Source organism: Barbatula barbatula, assembly GCF_947034865.1.
Source record: "Barbatula barbatula genome assembly, chromosome: 25".
NCBI classification, from domain to species: domain Eukaryota; kingdom Metazoa; phylum Chordata; class Actinopteri; order Cypriniformes; family Nemacheilidae; genus Barbatula; species Barbatula barbatula.
Window position 1 is genome coordinate 12915863 of NC_136788.1, and position 23956 is coordinate 12939818.

General features: G+C 40.3%; 2 protein-coding genes across 6 annotated transcripts; one reads left to right on the forward strand and one right to left on the reverse strand.

Moving 5' to 3' along the window:
• Positions 1–20: 20 nt before the first annotated feature.
• Positions 21–2933, reverse strand: cstpp1 (centriolar satellite-associated tubulin polyglutamylase complex regulator 1). Of its 2 annotated transcripts, XM_079450097.1 has the most exons (9): positions 2731–2933; positions 2488–2590; positions 2142–2272; positions 1981–2065; positions 1801–1886; positions 1117–1312; positions 690–799; positions 443–506; positions 21–360 (listed from the first exon to the last, which is right to left on the reverse strand). In XM_079450097.1, exons 1-9 carry the CDS (start codon positions 2777–2779, stop codon positions 195–197), a joined length of 990 nt encoding a protein of 329 aa, XP_079306223.1. In that variant the 5' UTR covers positions 2780–2933; the 3' UTR covers positions 21–194. The 2 variants fall into 2 exon arrangements, with proteins under 2 accessions (XP_079306223.1, XP_079306224.1); XM_079450098.1 differs by lacking the exon at positions 2142–2272 and having other exon boundaries at positions 27–360; positions 1981–2082; positions 2731–2913.
• A 2211-nt stretch (positions 2934–5144) lies between these two features.
• Positions 5145–23911, forward strand: ckap5 (cytoskeleton associated protein 5). Of its 4 annotated transcripts, none has more exons than XM_079450114.1 (45): positions 5161–5257; positions 6523–6605; positions 6891–7084; positions 8212–8418; positions 8574–8745; positions 8828–8960; positions 9457–9557; positions 9652–9765; positions 9849–9953; positions 10082–10171; positions 10355–10519; positions 10616–10744; positions 10823–10969; positions 11055–11153; positions 11252–11362; positions 11471–11563; positions 11643–11828; positions 12605–12699; positions 12786–12843; positions 12971–13096; positions 13824–13963; positions 14156–14330; positions 14502–14615; positions 14725–14853; positions 14983–15177; positions 15345–15477; positions 15938–16035; positions 16137–16223; positions 16625–16750; positions 16879–17028; positions 17140–17343; positions 17444–17579; positions 17684–17877; positions 17970–18136; positions 19613–19786; positions 19878–19998; positions 20073–20252; positions 20465–20652; positions 20751–20826; positions 20968–21156; positions 21248–21385; positions 21633–21716; positions 21794–21953; positions 22077–22201; positions 22993–23911. In XM_079450114.1, the coding sequence occupies exons 2-45, from the start codon at positions 6549–6551 to the stop codon at positions 23200–23202; spliced, it is 6075 nt and encodes a 2024-aa protein (XP_079306240.1). In that variant the 5' UTR covers positions 5161–5257; positions 6523–6548; the 3' UTR covers positions 23203–23911. The 4 variants fall into 4 exon arrangements, with proteins under 4 accessions (XP_079306241.1, XP_079306240.1, XP_079306239.1 ...); XM_079450113.1 differs by having other exon boundaries at positions 5248–5407; XM_079450115.1 differs by lacking the exon at positions 16137–16223 and having other exon boundaries at positions 5145–5257.
• The last annotated feature ends 45 nt before the right edge of the window (positions 23912–23956 follow it).

Sequence of the window (23956 nt, forward strand, 5' to 3'; positions counted from 1 at the left end):
GTAAAGAAAGCAACTAAAATGGAACTGAAGCGATTTTTCTATTTATTTAGATTTTGTTACATTTAATGTAATATCTACAGTTTTAACGCATCCACATGGGATATTTTATTGAATTATTGAATTTTATTGAAATACATATTTGGAACAACTTGAAAGTGAGTACATTCATTTTCATTTTTAGGTGAACAGTTCCTTTAATTCTCAGAAGAATCGGTCTCCTCCGTGGAACCGTCGCTTTCCATTTCGATCCTCTTCCGTTGGTGCAGGGATTTGCGCGGTGAGGCCTTTTTGGACAACTCCTTCTGTCCTGCGGCGCTGCTGCTGCTGTTAGATGTGGGGCTGATGGCGACTTGAGCTATGCTGAAAGAATCACAGTATTACATAAACAATGTAAATATAAACATATAAAGCCAAACACATTTTGAATAAATGTTTCTCTCACAGTCTCTCCAGCTCCTGGTCCATTTCTGGATCAATTAGCAGGTCTGATTTATTTGGAAGTGCACCTGGTGTACATATGACGGAAGAAAAATTATTATGAGTATTTTTTAAAGGGACAGTTCAGCCAAAAAGGATGAATCCAGATTTGGAACAATTTAAGCGTGAGTAAATGATGACAGAATTATAATTTTTGAGTTTTATATGCAAGTACACAAGTGCTGCAGCACTATACAGGATTTTACACGTACCAATATCTTGGTTTATTCCCTCATGTTTGGCCAAGGCCATCAGAAAGCCATGGAAAGACTGCTGCGGACTGCTTCGTAGTACCTCTTTAATAGCAGCAGTGGAAGGATATCTAAGAAAAGATCAAATCAATACCACTTTCCAACAGACAGGGTGTGTACTGCCCTACAAAGCCGAAACACAGTGACTATGCCAACAGAGAAAGTTGTTTCATTCTTTTTCCAATTGAATCTCTTATAACGACATATCGCTGAAATATTTATTTCGATTTTATTCATTCCTTTTGACTTTCCTCATTTGTAAGTCACTTTGGATAAATGATTAAATATAAGTTACTGCATTTACCCCCAGTCTTACTGTTGTAAACACAAGCCTAATAACTGTGCTCTATGATTTTAAAAGTAAACAAAATATTACAGTTGTTCTTACTTGTGTTTGAGCCTCTCGCAAAGTGCTTCTATGCATTCACTAAAGATGGAGGAATCCACGCCTTTCTGGGTTTCTTGCTCCTCACTGGCTGCGCTGGATAACTGCTCCACTGAGGTGGAGGTTGGGACTATAACAGTGTTTGGATTCTTCCCCGAGAGCAGGTCTTGGTATATCACAGACACACTTTGCACAAACTCTGTGAAAGGGACCAGTGGAGGTGAAAGGCAGAGAGTACAGTAACCATGGAAACCCTTTATACACCCCAGTGGTGATGTCATTCCGTCTTTGTTACACTTCTGTAAAAGTCTCAACGTCAGAATGGACAAGACAATTAAATAGCACACAGTAGGAATGTTTTGTGATTATCTGTGCACTGTGAAGATTTTTGACACGTATACCGGTAAGTGTATTTTTGATGACTTTTTAATTTTGTAGTATAATTTTTTCAATTAATATGAAAGTTGTGTGCATAATAATAGATCAAAAATTCGTTTTCTCCTTTTAAAGCACTGATAAAATCTGAAGAAATATGCATGTTCTTAAAACGGAGCTGAGAAAATCTTAATGTAAGAAGAAAATGAAAGAAAAACCCTTTCATCTTTGTTGTAAAGTAGGTTCTTAAATCTGAGTTCATTTCACAGCTATTTTTTTCTAATGCAAATAATAATAACATAAGAAAATTACCTTCATAATAAAACTGGATTTGGAATGAGTAGATAAAATCTGAAAATGACATCAGACAGTCTATGGCATCCTCCATAAGAACAATCCTGTCAAGGATTATAATAACAGGAACATATATGTTGAATTACCCAATTATAACATAAAAGGCAAAGAATCATCCAAAAACAAATGTGAAATTACCTGGCTGTATTTTGTACCATCTCAACAGGAAAGTCTGGGCATAACAGCTGTAAAAGTGAACTGTATTCGGAGATTGCCAGTAAATCTGCAATCAAACGGAAACTGCATTTGTTTAAAAACATGTAATATTGTCATAACTTGTCTCTCCTGCGACTGCTTACCTGCATTTTTTCCAATCTGTCTGAAGCATTTCCAGAAAATATGAATGAAGGAGACTCTGTTATGAGGTGTTGCCTTGATGTAATTGAATTCCCTGAAGAGCACATGGTTTCCATTCTTCACACTGGTAAAACTACAAGATTATGTAATTGTGTGAATCTTTTGATTAATATCAGGTCACTAACCATATGAACATATCAGAATAATAATGCCCCGATCATGCTATTCTGTACAGCACCATGTACTATACAGTAATAAATATATTATTACTATATTTTTAATTATTGACTATAGGTTAGATGAATATTGTAAAGTAGCTAAAGTATGAATATAAAATCAGAAACTTACTATTCAGCAACATACCGGACCACACCAAACTGGGTGTATTCCTCCTTATGTTCAAGCAGCTGTGTGACTGCATCATTCAGATAGAACAGGACATTTGTTTCAGCTGTAAAATAAAACGAAAAGCAATGTGGTTTTACTTAGCAATCCACCTGTCAATCATTCTGCAAGCAGGCATCTTGGAACCGACTGACGCTGATATCTGCCCACGTCAGAACAAACCAAACAATAAACAGCGTAACATACCTAAATACTCGTCAACTGTGAGGCTGAAACGATCCGTGTTCATTTTCATATTGTTCGGTTATTTTCAGAAGCTGGGATGCAGATGCGGAGCATGACTCTGCGCGCGTCCCATACAGAATGATGCGGTTTAGTAGTCATCATCATTGTCAAGGAGACGCTTTTCCTGCGACGCAACTGCAAGTCACGTGACGACAGGTCCCGGAAGTGAGTGCCTCCGTGCAAAGGTATTTAAATGTTTTTCAGCATAGATAAATAACAACATAGAACAAATGCGACATATAGACGTCACGGAAAGATGAAATGACATAATGTAATGTATGACAATCTTAGTATTTTGATATGATATGTAGTATGCATAAGCATATTATATGTTTGACATCAGCAGACAACTAGACATGTTTAATTGATTTATTTTATTTTAAGATAAATACATTTACCCATTAAACGAAGCAACATTGTGGTGCAATCGACGTGTACATAATTTTCAACGATATGTAAAATAAATATTCTGTAATCTGTATCAATTTGTTAAACATTAAAACAAAGATTAAATTAAATCTAGCGTAAACATTTTTCTTTTACTTTACAAAAGTACCACAAAGCAGATACATTCTTATACAAATCAGCTCTGGCATTATAGCGAATATTCAACTGGAGATAAAAGGCTTGTTTGAGATGAGCAAAATCTGCGCAGAACCGATCACCGGTGATCACCGCGAGCTGCATGCCGGTTAGAAAAGTGTCCGAGTTACGTCCGCCTTGCTCTGATGTCATGCTGACGTGTGCCAAAAAACTCTCGCGACGGCGAGGCGGCTGTGTCGGATTGAGCAGTCGAGCGCAGTTGCTCTCCTCCGACTGCGCTATTCAAAAGCATGATGGGAAACGACTGACTGACGACACAGCTTCAAGCTCATTGGCTGAGAATGTCGACTGATGCATTTTCGCTTTATTCTAAGAATTAGATTACGCATCTGTTAATTTATATTTACATGCAAACTAAACAAAAACAAAACACGCCTAGTGAAGTTAAGAATTAGGACGTGCGTTTATTTTATATTTCTCTTCATTAGAATTCTTCCTTGTTGTAATTTTCACTTTATTCTATTGTATGTTTGTGTGAATTAATAAATCAATCAATAAAAAATATACATGCACACATACATATCTAAATTCGATTCGATTAATATAGCGCTTTTACACTTTGCATCCAAAGCAGCTTTACAGGGGGAAAACGATGTGGTTTCATCTGAGAAGTGTCTGGGTCTTAAAACAAGGGAAGAAATTCTGAAGAATGTTTGCTACACAGCTTTGACTTGCATGGTATGGAAAAATACTATGGACTTGAAATGGTGGCAGAAACCTCCTTGTTTTAAAATAACATTTGTTATGGCCTCTGTCTCTCAAAAGCAACTTGCTATTTACTTCATTTGCCATGTGTTTATATAATCCTTGAAAATGTCTTACATGTTGTTGTGTGAGCTGTTTATTTGTACATTATTTGACAGTACATTCTGTGATTATTATTGTAACCATCTTCATGTAAAAACAGTGGTATTTCGATTACATCCACTTCGTCTGCGATAAAAAACGCTAACGCGATCTCCTCTATTGTTCACGTTAGCAGGCGAGAAAACAGCGAGATTCAGAAAGTGTCCGACTTCAAAGGTCTTTTTTGACTCCTCCCCTTACTGCAGCCGCCTACTCTCACCTACATCTCAGGCGAGCGAGGCGCATCTCAAACAAGCCTAATGTAACCAATCGACGTGAGCGCTGGGTGGAGTCACGTCCTCTTTTTTGAAAAATGCTCGGCTGTGTTTCGTCACTTCTGTGGGCGTTGCCTTCGCGTGCTGCGCAGTTTCATTGCACCCATGTTTGCGTGCTCTTTAAATACAGAATAACAGTCTATTTTTGCGTCTTTTATTTTTGCACATATACTTGGTGCAATAAAGGGCAATCGCGTGGACTCTTTTAGGTATTATATAAACCGGGGAGTTTTATAATTTAGTTTGACTACATACACATTATTCAATATTTAAATGCACACACAGTACAAATGTATCTTTCCCTCAGAACATTATATAAACATAATTTACGCATTTATGATTAGTTGATCAGTCCGATTATCTGCGACCATGGCATTTAAAGTACATTAAACAATAGCACCAAAATGAAGTATACACTATAAATAATATATTTCAACGTTTGAATGGGTGCTAGGCGTCTCCTCCCTCTGTCTCTCTATTTGTTTTCGCCGTCGTGCGTCACTACGCACACCAACGGCTTTATGACATCGAAGTGCCGCGAGAGAAATCTTAAAGCACTGTTTTGGAATCGCTCTCGCGGTATCGTGATGTCACGGATCAATCAATCTGCGCGGTGCCGCATGAAGTCAAACACGCCTCCAATCCCCCCCCGCCCTCAGAGGCGTTTCAAAGCCCGAAGAGTAATGACCAAATATCGGACCCAGCTGATGAAGACCGTCCTTAATTTATAAGAATATTGTCCTGTCTTCCCTCTCTTCAAGCAGGTAATTTAACTAACAATTTCCCGTATGTCCGTGTTCGGTGGCGAGGGAGGTTTTATATACGAGTCATTTTAGCGTTTCTGCTTCGTTAGAGGTTGAATGTGACGGATCGAATAATATCAACCTGCCTTTACATCAGTGCTAAATAATAGCGTGAGTCGTTTTTACATGTATCGGTCAAACAAGATGATAACGATACAAGCCGTTGCGTAAATTGATGGGTTTGTTGGAATAAGGTGTCAAAAACGGCAATGTTAATGTCAATCTTGTGATGGCTTGAGCTGTTGCAGGGCACCGTACAGTCGGTCAGGCCCGCGTAGATGCTAACGGCTAACCGGTATATTTAAAATGACTAATATTTACACTCAGAAATGAAACGAACCATACGTTGGAATGGTTTAAGGAAGCCACGAGGATTATATTTGTGTTGTCGTGTGTGGTATAAAACGACATTTGAACGATTTATTCTGCTAAAAGCGTCCGCTGTAGACACAGCAACTGCGGGTCACTAACGGCTCTGCTGCACCCCATAATGTTATCCACGTGATGCAGTGCGAACCAGCATTACGTTTTTCAAATCCCGTAACTACACCCATTGACCATCAGTTATTTTTCTATGCTTTTTAAACCTTAGATATTGCACGCATGGGTGTTTGTTTGCTTTTAGTGTTTGATTTGGGCGGGCAGAATTGGCGGCACATGGTTAATTTATCATCTTTCTACATGTGACTTTAGTGTGTTATTTTCACATGTTATGTTCATCGCGTTAAGCCTTTTGTTGTTAAGGATTTACATTGCGTATGGGGTCGATGTGTAATATGAAGCTGCCCTAAAGAGAGATGCATTAGTGGATGTTGCTTCACTCTGGCTGTTGTTGATCTGAATGATTTGCATTGCTGTTTAGTTGTCTGTGTTGCTGAGGAGGCTTTTGTCGAAGTCCACGTGATATTTAAAACCTTGTTTATCATTAGACAAACTTCAAGTCTGACGAGTTTTGTCATTTCAATTCATCATTTTGTAAATGAGGTAATGGACGTGCTTGTTGCATGCGTCATGTTGGATCAAACGTTTTTGTATTTCATCGAGTGTCATAACAACTACTCGTCATTTTACTTTGTTTTGTTTAAAGGACTATGTATGCCGCTTGGGAAACTTGAATGAGTTTTGTGATCTGTTTGCTGTTTTGGCCATGTGTGAAACTTACTATTCAAATAACTTTTGGTATGCTTTATGGCATGTGAGGAACAAAGTTTCCATTTTCTGTTTAGTTCAATAGATCAAACAGAAAACAGCCATGGGGGATGACAGTGAATGGATGAAGTTACCCGTAGACCAGAAATGTGAACACAAGGTGAGTCGTCATCCTCCAAGACTTATACAGTATGTGTATATATATAATTTTTTTGGCCTTCTAAAATGGCGTGACTTAAAAAAATGTCTTAACTCGCCATGTCAACAAAGTTGCTTTTACTCGTAAAGATGCATGTAAGACACATTATTTGCTTGTCTTTGTGCTGTATGTAATAAAACGTATTTTTTAATAAATAAAAGTCTTCTGAAGAAAATAATTTTGTTGCTGTGAGTTACATTTATTTATATCCTTGTTATAATAATCTACGTTCTGGTCGGTTTTAAGATTTGGAAAGCCAGATTAAATGGATACGAGGAAGCGTTGAAGCTTTTCCAGAGGATAGAAGACGAAAAGAGCCCAGAATGGGGCAAATATCTGGGACTTGTCAAAAAATTTGTAACGGAGTCCAATGCCGTGGCCCAACTTAAAGGCTTGGAGGCAGCACTCGCATATATTGAGAATGCACATGTGGCTGGCAGGTAAGTGACTTTTGGACAATAGTTTGCACAGAAATGTACTTTAAAGGGATAGTTAGTTCACCCAAAAATACAAATTCTGTCTTTAACTTGCCTTCGATTTGTTCCAAATCTGTATTATGTCTTTGTTCTGATGAACACAGAGAAAGAAATTTGGAAGAATGCTTACAACCAAACAGTTATTGGACCACTTTGACTACCGTAGTAGGAAGAATACTTCCGATTTATTTGTTCTGTTGAACACAAAAGAAGATATTTTGAAGAATGTTGGACAGCAAACCGTTCTGGGCCACTTTTGACTACCAATTTCATTTTTCCTGCTATGGTAGTCAATGGGGTCCAAGAACTGTTTGGTCACAAGCATTCGTCCAAATATCTTTATTTGTGTTTATTTATTCAAGTTTGGAACAATTATAGTGTGTGTCATTCATGACAGAATTTCAATAAAAAAATTTGTGAACCGTCCCTTAAACATTCAGTGACAGTAAATTGGACCAGGTGCTGTCGAGTTCCAAAATGACAGATTTATCAAAAGCTTGTTTTGATGTGTTGTATAACTAATACATTCAAATTCGTTCGTTTTTTCTGAATGGGTTCAGTATCAAAGTTATTGCACATCCAGATTCACATGAGGCGCAGAGCAATTCCCAAATAAGATGAAAACAAGCCCATCAGTTAAAGTTCATTTCATTTGCTGTGCAGTTCCCAAGGCTGCTATCTATTATTGAGTAGCCTCTTTGTGCCTGTCTAAATATAACAGAATGAAATTCAGTTAGTTAGTTGTAAATTATGGCGTATTGATTTTTAATTAAGCATAAGTTGATGAACAACTTGTTTATTTCATGGTGTTTTTGCTTCAAGTGTGATTTTAATGTTCCATTTAAAACTAGTATTTACCAGTTCAGTGTGCTTCAGTCAATCAATGTTTATTTAAAAAATAAGCAAAGTTGCATAATGCTGGTATGTTTGGTGGGCATTTGCACAAACCAGGGACGATACTTCATACATGCACTCCAGCTGAGCAGACAAAGCATGTAGAAACCCCCACATATAACTTTGATCGTTGTTCCTTTGGCCCATTATCCACAGTCTCTAAATGGGTTCTAATGGCAGTGAATCTTGTCTCATAGAACAACAGGGGAAGTGGTTTCTGGTGTGGTCTGCAAAGTCTTCAATCAGCCCAAAGCTCGGGCTAAAGAGCTGGGGATGGAAATCTGCCTCATGTACATAGAGATCGAGAAGGCGGAAGTCGTCCAAGATGAGTTGATCAAAGGATTGGATAACAAAAACCCTAAAGTTGTCGTTGCCTGTATTGAAACGTTACGGAAAGCGCTTTGGTGAGAAGGCAGTGTTTTGTATATATTTGCATTCTTAGAACCATGTTAACCGAAGTGTTGAATGAAATGCGGAAGTCAGTGTTGCTTACTAATTCACAGGCTTGCCAAATAATTATTTGCGCTGTAGATTACTAACATGTTTTTTTTAATCGCAGTGAATTCGGATCAAAGATTATAACCCTGAAGCCCGTAGTGAAAGTTTTGCCAAAACAGTTCGAGTCTCGAGAAAAGGCAGTTCGAGACGAGGCCAAATTACTCGCTGTGGAAATCTATAGGTGGATCCGTGATGCGCTGCGACCTCCCCTCCAAAACATCAACTCTGTACAGGTAAAGCTGCTAACCGGAGAGCCTTTTACTTTGATCAGGTCAGTTCGATCAGTTAAAAATGTATTTGATTCATTTCCACTAGCTGAAAGAGTTGGAGGAAGAATGGGTGAAGCTGCCAACAGCACCTCCGAAGCAGATCAGGTTCTTGCGTTCCCAGCAGGATCTGAAGGCCAAGTTTGAGAAGCAGCAAGCAGCTGGAGGAGACGAAGCAGATGGTGAGAATAAAACAAAAGACGTCTGCACAAACGATAAATCATACAGTCTTCAGTAGCGATTCAGGGACAAGCCATTAGATACTACTGTAAAAAGCATATTTTGAAAAGATCTTATCAGTCATTCTAAAGATCAGATTTCAAAACTCTATGTAATGAAATCATGTTTGTTTGTGAAGCGTGTGTGTTCAATATGTGTTATATCTTCACCAGTTGCCATAGTAATGTCTACAGTCAGCGTGGTGCTAGGAGACTTTGTATTGAAAAGCAGGACATTTTGCCTAGCTCATGCCTGGCAGTTTTCCAGCCTTACACTGTTTAAAATGTAGTGAATTTTCATTTTATTAATTGGATATACAGTGTTGCTTATGTAGACAGTACGTATTCTGTTTATGCACCCAGGCAGAAATTTGGTGAGTGTACAGAAAACAAGCTAAACACATTTTTCACATGTTCAAATAAGCTTGGAATAGTTTGAAATGTGTTTTTGTTCCTACAGGTGAGGCTGATGAGGAAACCGAAGCCCAGGTGGATGTTTATGAGCTCTTGGAAGCCGTTGAGATCCTTTCAAAACTTCCTAAAGACTTCTATGATAAAATTGTGAGAACTACACCAACAAGATCTTGATTCGAATCATTGGCTTGTTTTTTTATCCCAACTGTGCTCATTTTGTTCCTGCAATGTATTGTGACAGGAAGCTAAGAAATGGCAGGAGAGAAAGGAAGCATTGGAGGCAGTGGAAGCCTTGACCAAGAACCCAAAACTAGAGAATGGAGACTATGGGGACCTAGTTCGAGCACTTAAAAAGGTCAAACACATATTCAAATGTGATCTCTGATAAATTGGATTTCCTCTGTGGACAGACCTTAGAAAATCATTTTTTTTTTGTAGGTTATTGGTAAAGATGCCAATGTGATGCTAGTGGCCTTGGCAGCTAAATGTCTGGCAGGACTGACAACAGGACTGAGAAAGAAGTTTGGAACATATGCAGGTCATGTAAGTGCTCGCAATGCATACGGTTCTTGGCTGATTTTCTTTAGTTAGAAAAGTAATATTTGATCAAACATAGTTTGTCCTCTTTCGTCTGATGCTTAGCTTACATATAATCTCCTGAATCTTTAAAGGTGGTGCCAACCATTCTGGAGAAGTTTAAGGAGAAGAAACCTCAGGTTGTACAGGCCTTACAAGAGGCCATCGATGCAGTCTTCCTAACTGTGAGTATTTCTTTAAAAAAATCACAAATCTTTAGTAAACGTTATTACTATTTGTCTTACTTAAAACATGGGGAGTGCTACTGTCATGTGCTAGAGAGCAACCATTTACCTAAGCAATGCCCTGGCAACCACCTCACTTTGTTTTTTTACATACTGATGTATGAACTTCCAACTGTATTGCAGACAACCCTGCAAAACATCAGCGAGGATGTTCTGGCGGTGATGGACAACAAGAACCCCTCCATCAAGCAACAGGCTTCGCTTTTCCTGGCGAGAAGCTTCCGTCACTGCACCCCGAGTACATTGCCAAAAAGCGTTCTGAAGCCCTTCTGTGCAGCGTTCCTCAAGGTATGGCTTTCACGATGTCTAGACGAATGGAGGTTTTTCCGAATTGACAGTCTTGAAGACTTCTCTGTGTACTAAATCGTTGTACTCTTCTTGCAGCAAGTGAATGATTCTGCCCCAGAGGTCAGAGATGCTGCTTTTGAGGCTTTGGGGACTGCCATGAAGGTGGTGGGGGAGAAAGCCGTCAACCCGTTCCTGGCAGATGTTGACAAACTCAAGTTGGACAAGGTAGATACACATTTTATCGTCTATCTTTTACATAACAATTTGTACCTGACTATGTTGTTCAATTTTGTTTATTTATAGATCAAAGAATGTGCCGATAAAGTGGAACTTGCTGGAGGAAAGAAGGGTGGAGGAGAGAAGAAAGAGAAGCCGGCTGCGAAAGCACCCCCTCCTGCTGAAGCCCCTGCCAAACCATCGGGCCCTCCTAAGAAAGCTCCTCCAGGAAAGGTAAAGTAATCTGCTGGCTGTTGCATTTGTTTGAAAGAATGAGTAAAAGATTAGACTCATTTATGTTGTTTATTGGATGTACCAGGCTTCTGGACCACCCAAGAAGGGCAAACCTGCTTCTGCCCCCAGTGGCAAGTCTAAGAAAGCTCCAGAAATGAAGGAAACCGTAGAGACCGAGTTATCTGTAAGTCTTCAGTTTATGCATTGGCGTATCCGTATATATTTGGAAATGGGTTGTTGTTGAACATATTGATTGACCTCAGTGTTTTTTTTTCACATCAGACGGAAGTATGCGAGGAGAAGGCGGCTGCTGTGCTGCCAGCTTCCTGTATGCAACTGCTGGACAGCGCCAACTGGAAAGAAAGACTCGCTAGCATGGAAGAGTTTCAGAGGGTTAGTTGTGCACATCTCTCACTTCCCCTATGATGCGTCTTTAGCTTTTTGTGATACTATGATTAAATTTGCACCTTGACTTTATCTGTCGTATTATGTTGTTCTCAGGCTGTGGAGCAGATGGATAAATCTGAAATGCCATGTCAGGCTCTGGTCAGAATGCTGGCTAAGAAACCTGGATGGAAAGAGACCAACTTTCAGGTAATAAAATGCAGAGGAGCCTGCGGTTCAGATGTTTGCCTATGTTAGATGCTAGATTCTGATGTCTTTGTTTTTTTAGGTCATGCAAATGAAGTTGCATATTGTGGGTCTGATCGCGCAAAAGGGCTTGTTCTCAAAGACGTCCGCGCTGGTTGTTTTGGATGGTCTGGTTGATAAGATCGGAGATGTGAAGTGTGGAAGCAAAGCCAAAGAGGCTCTGACTGCGATTGGCGAGGCCTGTTCTTTGCCATGGACTGCGGAACAGGTTGGTTTAAAGTGTATGACATTTAAAACAAATTGGACGGGGTCTACCCTCTTGATCTCAAGAAATGTAGCGTTTAAGACGGGTCTCTCATCTTATTGGGTTTAGGGTTGAGCCGATAGATGATGCCATCAGCGATGGACGATGTTGAGCCGGCGTTGTGATTAAAACAAATGGAGTGTTTGGTTCCAAAATGAGAACACGATTTTAGTTTTTTATTCAACAATCATGGTCTTTGTTTTTATTGTGTTAGTTGGCTGTATTTTGTTATTGTGGCTCAAAACAAACCACCTGCAGTTTGATTGATATTAAAAATAAAAAACTGTTTTAAAATATTCAAATATCGTGTTATCTCATTTTGGAACCAAACTCTTTAAATGTTTCACTATTGTGATGTGACTCATGCTGCTACAGATCAGACTTGCCTGACTTTATAAATGTGGAGCTTGCATAGTATAAAGAGAAGTTGCGTGTCTGCACACCTTGCTTTGGATAAAGAAAACAAGCCTCACTTGATAACTTATAAATAGATAACACATGGCTAAATTTATAACTGCCCAGCTCGCACTGTAAATTGTCTCTTTGGGCAGCTCGTGCCTAGATGCGCCTTACTTTATAATGCCACAGGCGATGTCATCGTCCATCGCGATGTTTCACTGTATCGTCCGATGCCAATTTGGTAGGCGCTGCCCAATCCTAATTGGGTTGTGAAGCTGCAAATAAAGAGTTTTTGTTTGCTTTTAGTTAAGCTTCATCTTGAATTATTTTTTATTCGGCAGATGGTCTCAATGGCTTTTGCTCAGAAGAATCCTAAAAATCAAGCCGAGACCCTCAACTGGTTGGCCAATGCCATGAAGGAGTTTGGATTTGCTGGGTGAGTGCCTTACACCTGGTTTTATTTATTTATTATGTTTGTCTTGTATCGTTTGTAACTCTTAAATCATGTTTCCAATTATTCAGAATAAATGTGAAGGCATTCATCAACAATGTTAAAACCGCTCTGGGTGCCACAAATCCTGTAAGTAATTCTATTAGTCATGTTTTAAATCATTTTTAGTCTAACAACAATACATATTTGAAAGAGTTTATTAGCTTAGTAGCATTTTTTGTTTGACGTTTTGTGTAATTGGCTGTGTTCATTTCAGGCTGTGAGGACATCAGCGATCACTCTCTTAGGAGTCATGTACCTGTATATGGGCGCTCCACTCCGCATGTTCTTTGAAGATGAAAAACCAGCGCTGCTTTCACAAATCGATGCAGAGTTTGAAAAGGTAAACATTTCCTTCTCGACAACGCAAAAGTTGAAATTGACCTCTTCAAAGAGACTCACAATAAAACCTTTGTGAATATCCACCAAAGCACACCTTGTTTTAATCGCCCCTCCTTGCCTGGCTTCATGTCTAGCTATTTATAAGCACATGGTATCAACAAATTGCATTTATTTTCATTCATGATGGGATTATGGGGGTGAGGCAACTACCGCAAGAGTTAGAAATTTTAATGTATTTTTAACCGTATAATATAAATTAAGTTACCTCTACTATTTTGAAGTGTCTACCGCAGTGTCGGTGTCCCAAAGTCACAGGATCCATTGCGCTGCGACGTCACATTCCCATTGTCTATAGGCCATTCCACAATTTAATGGCTTGAAACTGTGCGTGCTGAATGCATACATTTAAATGAACTAAAACTGCAACATGCAACCATACCTTTAATACACGTGGATTCATGCTGACAAACGCTGTATGAATGTAGATGCGCCATCTAGTGGCTGTATAAGGAAGTATGTTGAGGCCACAGTATTCTTTGTTTTTGTTTTGCTTAGTGAAAAACATAGTTTTGGCAAACGGTTGCTTGTTTTTATATAACATTTAATTAGATACTATTTTGGGTGGGAATCTGGGTTGAGTGAGTGCAGTCTTATTTTTCGTCCTTGGCTGATCACATGCCTGATAATATCAAATAAGGTCTTTCACCTTTGCATCCCTTTCCTCATAGATGCAGGGTCAGACTCCTCCTGCCTCCATCCGTGGCAACAAAAAAGCGGGACCTGAAGAGGAGGGAGAAGAAGCAGATGAAGAGCAGGTTGATGGTGGAGCTGGAGACATCATGGATCTGTTGCCTAGAACTGATATCAGGTTATCAAATGGTTCCTTGTTTTAAATAATTGCTGTGGCTGGCAACTTTGAGATGTTACCAATTATAAATGTCTAAGAGAAATTGCTTTGGATAAAAGCAGCTGTTGAATTCCAATATGTAAATGCTCAAAGGGCAGCGTACTTAAAGTGAAGACTATAGAGTTAATATTATGTGACTTTTCTCATTCATAGTGATAAAATCACATCAGACATGGTGTCAAAAATCGAAGACAAGAATTGGAAGGTCAGGAAGGAAGGCCTTGATGAGGTTGCCGCTGTCATTTCCGAGGCTAAATTCATCCAGGCTAACATCGGGGAGCTGCCCGTGGCACTGAAGGGCCGCCTTAATGACTCCAACAAACTTATGGTAATGCGGTTTATGTATTTAAACCATCTGATGTCAATACTGACTGCACTGTTTTCATATTTGAATTTGGTTTCCTGATTTTACCTTAGTGGGTGTGGCTTAGTAGAGGCGTCCACTTTATTCAATGTACTACTTTGCATTACAATGTTTAATGTGTGTTTGTGGCTGTAGGTCCAGCAAACCTTGACTATCCTACAGCAGATAGCTATTGCTATGGGTCCATCTCTCAAACAGCACGTCAAGATCTTGGGATTTCCAGTCATCACTGTCCTCGGAGACAGCAAAGTATGATATGCAGCCTGAATTTATAATTTCCATACCTTACTGTTTTTGAAAATTCACTGCTCAGGCCAAAGGTTTTCTTATTTGCAAGAAATGTGACTTATCTCTTCAGGCCAACGTCCGCGCTGCTGCCATGGCAACGCTGAACGCCTGGGTGGAGCAGACGGGGATGAAGGAGTGGCTTGAAGGAGAGGACCTGTCCGAGGAGCTGAAGAAGGAAAATCCCTTCCTCAGACAGGAGGTATAGCATTTCTGATAGACTCTCATAACAAAATTGACATCCTTTCTTTTTAAGTTAAAATATTGAATTGATTATATTATCATGGGAATTCACAGCAAGTGACTTTACTCTAACGTCTGTCCCCTGTAGTTGTTGGGCTGGCTGGCTGAGAAGCTGCCCACCCTGCGTGCGGTGCCCTCAGACCTCATGCTGTGCATTCCCAACCTGTACACCTGCCTCGAAGACCGTAGCGGTGATGTGCGCAAGAAGGCTCAGGACGCCCTCCCCACCTTCATGATGCACCTGGGCTATGAAAAGATGTTCAAAGCTACCAGCAAACTTAAGGCAAGTAGGATATGGGGAGCATATTATGAGGCCTCGGTAAAGATCTGGGCTGGTAGCTGAATAGCTTGAACCCTCTAGATCTTTATCATAAAGAACAGGTGGTTAATAGGAATGCATTGTCAGAAGCAGCCACATAACGTCACTCTCTCTCTATTGTCTTTGTGCAGCCGGCCTCAAAGGACCAGGTGGTTGGCATGCTGGAGAAGGCCAGGGCCGTGGTGCCAGCCAAAGCTGTAGCTCCTGCCAAAGCTGCAGCTTCTAAACCTGCACCCAGTGCCCCTGCTGCCAAACCAGCTTCAGGTTCATTCTTTTTTTTTAACCACAAGTCCGGTGACATCACAGAATTTATTAAAGTAATAATTGCTATAGATGGTTAATGGTTGTTGGATGTTCTTATTCTAGAGTGAGTTTGGTAGAGATATGGCAACCCGAATAAACTATATTCCTTTAAGAGCACCTTTAATCCTCAAAACTTGTTGATTTAGTTCACCTTCAAAATAAAAACATATTTCATAATTTACTAAACCCTGTTGTTATTTTAAACCTGGAAACAACGGTTTTGGTGACCAATATTTTTCAAAAGTTCTTCTGTGTATGGACACAAAACCAATGCAAGTCAAACGTGTTCTGCTGAAGAGAGAAAGTCAAACAGGTTTGAAATGACACAAGGGCGTGTAAATAATGACAGAGTTTTCATTTTAAGAGTGAACTATCCCCTTAGAGACAAAATTCAACTAAATCGTGTGTCCTTATTGTACAGCTCCTGCCAGGAATCAGACTCCCAGTGAAGACTTCAGTGAACCAGAAACTAAACCAGACCCAAAGAAAGCTAAATCAGCAGGTCCTGCAGCTAAAAAGGTGTGGCACACTTTAATATCTCATGGACCCCATGTTGTATCATTCATTCCACATTTTGGAGTTTGATTTATTCTGAAGCATGTATTTGTTGCATTTGCTAGAGAGAAAGTATGGAACTTAAAGTGAAGGGAGATAAAGATAATAGTAAACAAAACAGGCTCTCCAGAGGCACGCCTAGCAGCCAGCAGGTATTGAATAACCTCAGAGTAAAGAGCACCAACAGGGCTGGTGTGAGGTGACATGGTACACGAAGGTGTGGTAGCACTGCATGTAACATACAGTGTTGTGTCACAATGCTAAAATTACGTAGATGGCTTTTCAATTCACCTGCTAACAGGAATTCTATTTTATTTTTGAAGTGCTTTGGAGGTGTCAACCCAGAGTACTTTCATACTGGGTAGTAAGAACCTGGACTTAGATCACTTCTCGCCTTATTTTACAGATGTACTTGAAAGCATTCAAGTTCAGTATGACTGCGAACATCACGTTACTAACAATTCTGGGGGGAAAGCTGGTGTTTATTTCGTAGCAAAGTGTCTGCAAGACCTTGTCAATTCAAGATTTAAGTGTTGAGTATTTTACTACTTAGGGTGTTGTGGGTAAGAAACCTCCTGTCAAGGCTGGTGCAAAGGATGAGGAGGATAAATCTGGACCCATTTACATCCTTGTTCCTAATGGCAAAGAGCAGAGGATGAAGGAAGAGAGAGGTTTGAAGGTGAGCATCTCCCAGTCCATCTAATATTGTACCCATGAATGGTGTTGGCAGGATCAAGTTATGATGTCAGTCTTGTTAGTAGTACAATGCAGCTCATTGGCATGTTTGGTTCTTAAACTACTATTTAGATTCTGAAGTGGAACTTCATGACGCCTCGTGACGAATACGTGGAACAGCTGAAGACTCAATTGTCAACATGTTTGCCCAGGTGGCTCCTGGATGAGCTCTTTCACTTCGACTTTCAACGTCACGTTAAAGCCATCGGAGCCATGATTGAGGTAAATATGTAGTTTGTTTGTGAGAAAGCTCAGAGAGGTCAGATGACATCACTTCCTGTCCCGTAGACAAATGTTTTCTAAATAAATGTATGTTTTGTTACTGACTCTCAGCACATGGAACCTGAGTGTGAAGCTGTGATCAGCTGTCTGGACCTGGTGTTGAAGTGGTTCACACTCAGGTTCTTTGACACGAACACCAGTGTGTTGATGAAAGCTTTGGAGTTCCTGAAGCTGCTCTTTACCATGCTGAGCAAGAGGAACTACCAGCTCAACGACTACGAAGCCTCGTCTTTTATTCCCTACCTGATCCTTAAGGTGGCTCTTTAGTCTAAACTTCAGCTTTTTAAAGTTAAAAATAAAGATGATCCTCTTGACACATTGCAGCTTGTCGTGACATTTGTTTTTGTCCGGGCAGGTTGGGGAGTCGAAGGATGGGGTGCGCAAAGATGTACGTGCCATTCTGACAATGCTGTGTAAAGTTTACGCAGCCAGTAAAGTCTTCCCCTTCCTTATGGACGGGACCAAATCTAAGAACTCCAAACAGAGATCTGGTAACTAAAACTGAACAATTTAGCATGATGCACCATGATGAGCATAATTGATCACGGATTATGACCCAGAACATGCTGTATGTTTTGTCATGTTCGTTCTTTAGAATGTCTCGAGGAGCTTGGGTGCCTGATCGAAAACTTTGGCATGAATGTGTGTCAGCCGACTCCATCCAAGGCCCTTAAAGAAATCGCTGTTCACATTGGAGACCGTGACACCACGGTCCGCAACGCTGCGCTCAATACTGTCCTGGCTGCTTACAACGCCTGCGGGGAACAAGTTTTCAAGCTTATCGGCAATGTAAGACACCCTCAGACTTCATATTGACCTTGTTGTGAAGACTTATAAATGCAAATACAAAGTCTTAACTTATGCCGTTTTCACATATCTAGCTTTCAGAGAAAGAAATGAGCATGCTCGAGGAACGAATCAAACGCTCCGCAAAGAAGTCTCCCGCGGCCCCGCCCAAACAGGAGCGAGTCCAGAAAGAACAACCCACCAATCCCAACGCCACCTTCCTCCGCAAACCTGCACAGGAGGAGGTGCCCAACAAACTCCGGTACGTCCTGTTGTATTTATGGGTAAAAGCTCAACTGTTTCTCTTCTACTCTTGTTTATCTTTCTATGTCACGGTAAAGCGCATTGTCTAGTCTCATTCTAGCCTCCTTTCTCTTCTCCGTTACGATTTTTTTCTTTGCTGCCCTCCGTGGACAGAATAATGTATCGAACGTACAGGATGTAAGTACTGCCGTACCTCTGTAGCCACTGCTCATCCTGTACTGTCAACCTGGAGTTTGAGACAACTATCCCCCCCAAATGTTGGCTTGTAAGGCTGGGTGATAGGTTAATGCATCTGGATTGCACTTTTAAGAAAACAATGACCAAATACAATAAAATCATAATTTAAAATGTGGCTTTATTTGACATCACCAGCCCTACTAGCTGAATAATGAAATGTTATATTTGGTCTCGTTTTGTTGCAAGTTTCATTGAAAACAAAAACAGTGAAGTGGTTAAAGAACCAGGAAACACCATTTCCAGTTTTTGTGCGTACAAACCGTAACCTAGTTCTTAAAGGCAATACGGGGTATAGAGACATGTATGGCTTAAAACGTTGTAATAGCCTAACACTACTAGCATTTGTCTTTAGAAACCGATCAAATATTTTCGATTCTTAAAAATAAATGTAATACTCATTTTTACCTAAGGAGGCTGCCATGTTCTTTTTCGATGACGTAAACTGGTTGCAAGCACAAGCAGCCAGACACGCTTATCAGTTCTTCAGTGTAAGGTACTGTAGGATAAACCTTATATATACATAATAAAGACGCTATTGGTGTAGTTTATATTGTTTGTCAGAAACGATACAAACATGCATATTAATAACCCAAGTCATTGCAAATTTAATATAAACAATGTTTTTTACCATTTATAAAGTGCATTCCATCCAGATTTTGACCTTTTGGTGTTGATTTACATCAGTAGCCTATTGTCTTCACTCTGTCGGTCATTAGCTGACGTAAGCATATTATTATTATTATTATTATTGTTTATCAGTATATTCTCATAATGTATAAAATATATAATTATGGTGGAGGATGATGTCTAAAATAGTCTTAAAGACTATGAATTAATGCATGTTTACCTTGAACAGGTGCTTACTGAATGCTGGCTGGCTTGTGTCAATAGGACATACCGCCACCTACTGTCCCTGTGTATTTATATGTCTGATCTTATATAAAAGTAAAATGTCAAACATACGGAAAACGTGTGAGTTTCGCTGCAGCTTTAACAAAACTGGTTTAGGTTGCAACCATTTGACGTCAAAGATTTTGATGCAAAAAAATGGTGGCCTCACTGTAATACGGTTTATGAATAATGTGACATTATAGTGTAGCAAAGTCAATGCCATTGTAATATATTAAGCTATGCATCTTTCTATACCCAAGGTTCCTTTTAAGGACTTTCATATGTTAAAGTGAATATGGAGTTTTCTAATGTTTCCCAAAATTGGCCCACCCTCTGTTATCAACAGTCAAGCTCGGGCGCAGAACGCTTTGTTGGAGCAGTCGGCTCCATCCATCCCAAAAGAGTTTCAGCTGGATTTGGACGTGTTCGAGAACAACCATACATGCGCCAGCGACATACCCGACCTGGTGCAACACAAACTGGATGAAGTTCTGGAGCCAGTCATGATTCCTGAGCGCAAGTAAGAGTTTGTCACGATGATGAGCTCACTTGAAATGATGCTTAAGTACTTACAAATTGGCATTTTTAAACATCAATTGTTTTGTCTGCAGAATTCGTTCGGTCTCTCCTCACTTTGACGACATTCACAATAGCACTGCCTCCACGATCAACTTTGTCATCTCTCAAGTGGCCAGTGGAGATATTAACACCAGTATCCAGGCTTTGGCACAGGTGGGCATCTGGCTCTCAAATCTTCACTCACAGGGTTTATGTGCTAACATAAATTGTGCTCTTTTGTGATGCAGATTGACGAGGTGTTGAGACAGTCAGACAAAGCAGAAGCCATGTCTGGGCACATTGACCAGTTTCTCATCGCCACCTTTATGCAGCTGCGGCTCATTTATAACACGCACATGGCTGACGATCGCCTGGACAAAAAAGATATCTTTAAACTCTACAGCTGCATTATAGGCAACATGCTGTCTGTGAGTGCTAGAAATTTAAGTTTGTTCTTAATCTGACTAGTCCTATGTTTTTGTTCGTGCAAATTGTTTTGCAGGATGTTTATAGGCAATTGTATCTGTAATGGAATTTTACAATAGCTGTTTGTTTTACTATTTAAAATGCATTACATGTCTGTAAAACAGACAAATATTAACTGTGTTTAGCATCTGAGTCAACGTGCCTATGTGTTCAGTTGTTCTCAATGGAGAGTTTGGCGCGAGAGGCCTCAATGGGCGTCCTGAAGGATCTGATGCACGGTCTGATCACCCTGATGTTGGATTCCAGAGTGGAGGACATCGAGGACGGACAGCAGCTCATTCGCTCTGTCAACCTGCTTATGGTTCGAGTGCTTGAGAAGTCGGACCAGACCAACATCCTGAGGTTAGGAGCGCTGAAAGCCTCCGCTTTTTCGTTAGCATTCTGTATTTGTCTTCTGGAGATGTAGACATGTAGGTTAAATGTACTGGTTTCTTTTTCAGTGCTTTGCTGGTGCTTCTGCAGGACAGTCTTACCAGCACTGCAGGGTCGCCCATGTTCTCTGAGCTTGTTATGAAGGTACACTTTATGCACATGTTAATATTTAATTTGAATAGCTCATGAGAACATTTTATAAACACCAAGCACGGAATAATGCACAATAAAACGTAGTATTGGTGACAATGTTGCAACATCTTTGCGCTGTTCTTTATCATATAGTGTCTGTGGAGAATGATCCGTTTCCTGCCTCAGACCATCAACAGCATCAATCTAGATCGCATCCTGCTGGACGTGCACAACTTCATGAAGGTCTTCCCTAAAGAGAAGCTCAAACAGCTCAAGAGCGACGTTCCTCACCGGACTCTAAAAACACTGTTACACACACTCTGTAAACTCACCGGTGCCAAGGTATACTTAAGACTGACTGGTAACTTTAAGATAATTGTGTGTGACTGCTCTCTTTTTTTTCTTCTGAAATTGACTTGTCTGTGTCGTTTAGATCTTAGATCACATGTCTATGATTGAGAATCGCAACGAGTCTGAGCTGGAGGTACACCTGAGGAAGGTGGTCAAACTTTTGGCAAACCTTTCTGGACACAAATCTGACAAGAGCACAGAGAAGGGTTCCCTCAGATCGGTATGTGTGCTGTCTACAGCTGATATGGTGTGCTTTCTAAAAAAGTGGAACAAAGTCTAATATTTTGTGTTATTCTTAAATAAGTCGAGTCTTGTTTTTAAATACTGCATCCGATCATGGATGAAACGGCGCATTAGAACCGACTTGTTTTTTGTTTGTCTCAATCGATCAAATTGTTTTTTGATATGTGTATTTTGTTGTTTACTAATGTTATAAAATGTCATGTCTTTGTTTTCATTTTCTACAGGATGACAAAGTGATCAAGGCTAACGTGAGTGACATCCTGTCTGAAATCTTTAAAAAGATCGGTTCCAAGGAGAACACCAAAGAGGTGAGTTTATAGCCTTGAGTATTTTCACATGTTAATGGGCTCTAGCTAACTAACGTATCCAAATGATTGGTTCTCAGGGTTTGACGGAGCTGTACGAGTACAAGCAGAAGTATTCTGATGCCGACATAGAGCCCTTCCTGAGAAACACCTCACAGTTTTTTCAGAGCTATGTGGAGCGAGGACTTCGCATGATTGAGTCAGAGCGGGAAGGCAAAGGCCGAATCCCAACCTCTACAGGTGAAACCTAAAATTGAGAATAGTCACACATGTAGTACTTCAATATACTGTCAGTTATACAGCTATCTCTCGCATCAGTTTTTGGAAATGCTAGTTCACTGATGTATTTGTTTTATCACACAGTAATCCCCCCGCCCAGCACAGACCCCAGCTCTGTTTCCCTTGGTAATGGAGACGATCTGAACGCTGCTGCCTATTACGAAAGACTGAAGATCTTGCGGCAACGGCGTGGCCTGGAGAACTCAACGGTTTGTCTCTTAGGGCTCTATCATACACTCGGCGCAATGCAGCGTCAGGAGTGGCGTTTTTTTTTTTAGTTTTCGCTTTATTTTCAGGTCCTGCGCCACTTTGTTTAAAAAGCAGGTGCATTTGCGCCCTTGGGCTTGCTGGTCTGAAAGCGAGGTGTGTTCAGGGACATTGTTGGCGGGTTGCTATTTTGAGGCAACTGAAATAGACTGCGCCAGTGACTACGTTTACTTGGAAACACTAATCTGATATTAACACAATTAAGACAATACTCTGATTAAGAATGGACAATGTAAACCGTGTTTTTTGATGAGCTTAATCCGTCTAAACTCAATAATCGTAGCAAACAAATCGAATAAAGATGGTCAGAGTACTCCTATTTTAGTCACTGGGACGAGAGCCATGAATGAACGACTCCAGCTACGCGTGCACCGGTCTCGCATCTCTCAAGGTAGACTGCCGGTCACACAAAAATTTTAAAACATGACAAAGTCCAGGCCTGGTCCTCTCTCACCTTTCACACTTGTCGCTCCTCCTTTTATGCTTCCGAAACTCCTCCGTGAGACCGTTATCACTTGCATCACTTTGCCCTTGCTAATTACGATTCGCACACGCCCCGAGTACACTTGCGCTTTAGACCATGCGCTTACTTGGATCATTAAAATCGGGCCCTTGATGTTGGTGTTGTCGTTCTTTCAAACTGTTCATCTTGAGTTTGTTAGCCGATGTATTCTGTTTTTTACGTGTATTGTTCCCATGCAAAGTATTTATTTGATAAATTGTCTCTCTGCAGCCAGAGGAAGAGCGACCACCCCTCAGCTCCTTGAAACCATCGGTGGCGTCCTGCACAGACATGCTCCATAGCAAACTCTCTCAGTTGAAGGAGTCTCGCGAGCACTTCCAGCAGGAGCAGTCGCATTCCCACAGCCCCACCCGCTCCTCCGCCTCAAACCTCGACGACCTCAAAAAGAGGCTGGAGAGGATCAAGAGCAAACGCCAGTAGAAGAAAGCTCTGCCTATATATGCTTACGCACCAGATAGTCGGCAACACGTTTTAGGCTTTCCCTCCCGAACTTCACAATCCCCAACGTTTTTCAGGGTAAACGCGTGCATAGTTGCGGTTATGCGAATAGGACAAAAGATAACTTGAATCTGTCTACATTGTATAATATTAAGTAAACTCATTTTTCTGTATGTTAGTATTGTGCACAATTGTTTTTGTACATAGTGGCTAACCACAGCAGGCTTTTACGTGTCATTTAGGATTTCCAGTGTACAGTTTCTTTGTGCAGAATGCTGTAATATGTGTAACTGAAGCCGTTTCCTTTTTTTAACTGGACATTTTAGAGAACCTGATTTAAAATGTCTCTTGGTCTGTCAACTTCTATCCGTTTGCCATTTTTGCTGTTTTCTTTCCGCCTTTTCTCTCAAGCTATCTTGAAGCTTTCATAACTCTGAAGGATTGATTCCTTTGTTTTAAGGAGCATGGCATGAAGTACTTGATCTTTTTATGTAAATAAAGGTTGCATTACTAAAGTACGTTATTCCGTTTTTCTTTAACAGCATTTCCAACATTTGGCACACTGTAGCAGAATGTTGGTAATCAACGCATTGTTTTGTATTATCCAACTGGGATTTAGTGTTGCTTCGGTTTCAGTGTATAATCTATAGTGAAAATGGCAATAAACATTTTTTTATATTTAACAAACTACAACGTTGCTATGTGTGGTGTTTTACTGTTTTAAGAGACTTAAGAG

Coding starts and splice junctions, on each gene's coding strand:
- cstpp1 (XM_079450097.1), bottom strand. CDS start 2,779: ATGAAAATGAACACGGATCGTTTCAGCCTCACAGTTGACGAGTATTTA. Junction 800..1,116: donor TGCGAGAGGCTCAAACACAA/GTAAGAACAACT, acceptor ATCTTTTCTTAG/ATATCCTTCCACTGCTGCTA. Junction 361..442: donor GACCAGGAGCTGGAGAGACT/GTGAGAGAAACA, acceptor TGATTCTTTCAG/CATAGCTCAAGTCGCCATCA.
- ckap5 (XM_079450114.1), top strand. CDS start 6,549: ATGGGGGATGACAGTGAATGGATGAAGTTACCCGTAGACCAGAAATGT. Junction 11,154..11,251: donor CCGTAGAGACCGAGTTATCT/GTAAGTCTTCAG, acceptor TTTTCACATCAG/ACGGAAGTATGCGAGGAGAA. Junction 19,999..20,072: donor GTATCCAGGCTTTGGCACAG/GTGGGCATCTGG, acceptor TTTGTGATGCAG/ATTGACGAGGTGTTGAGACA.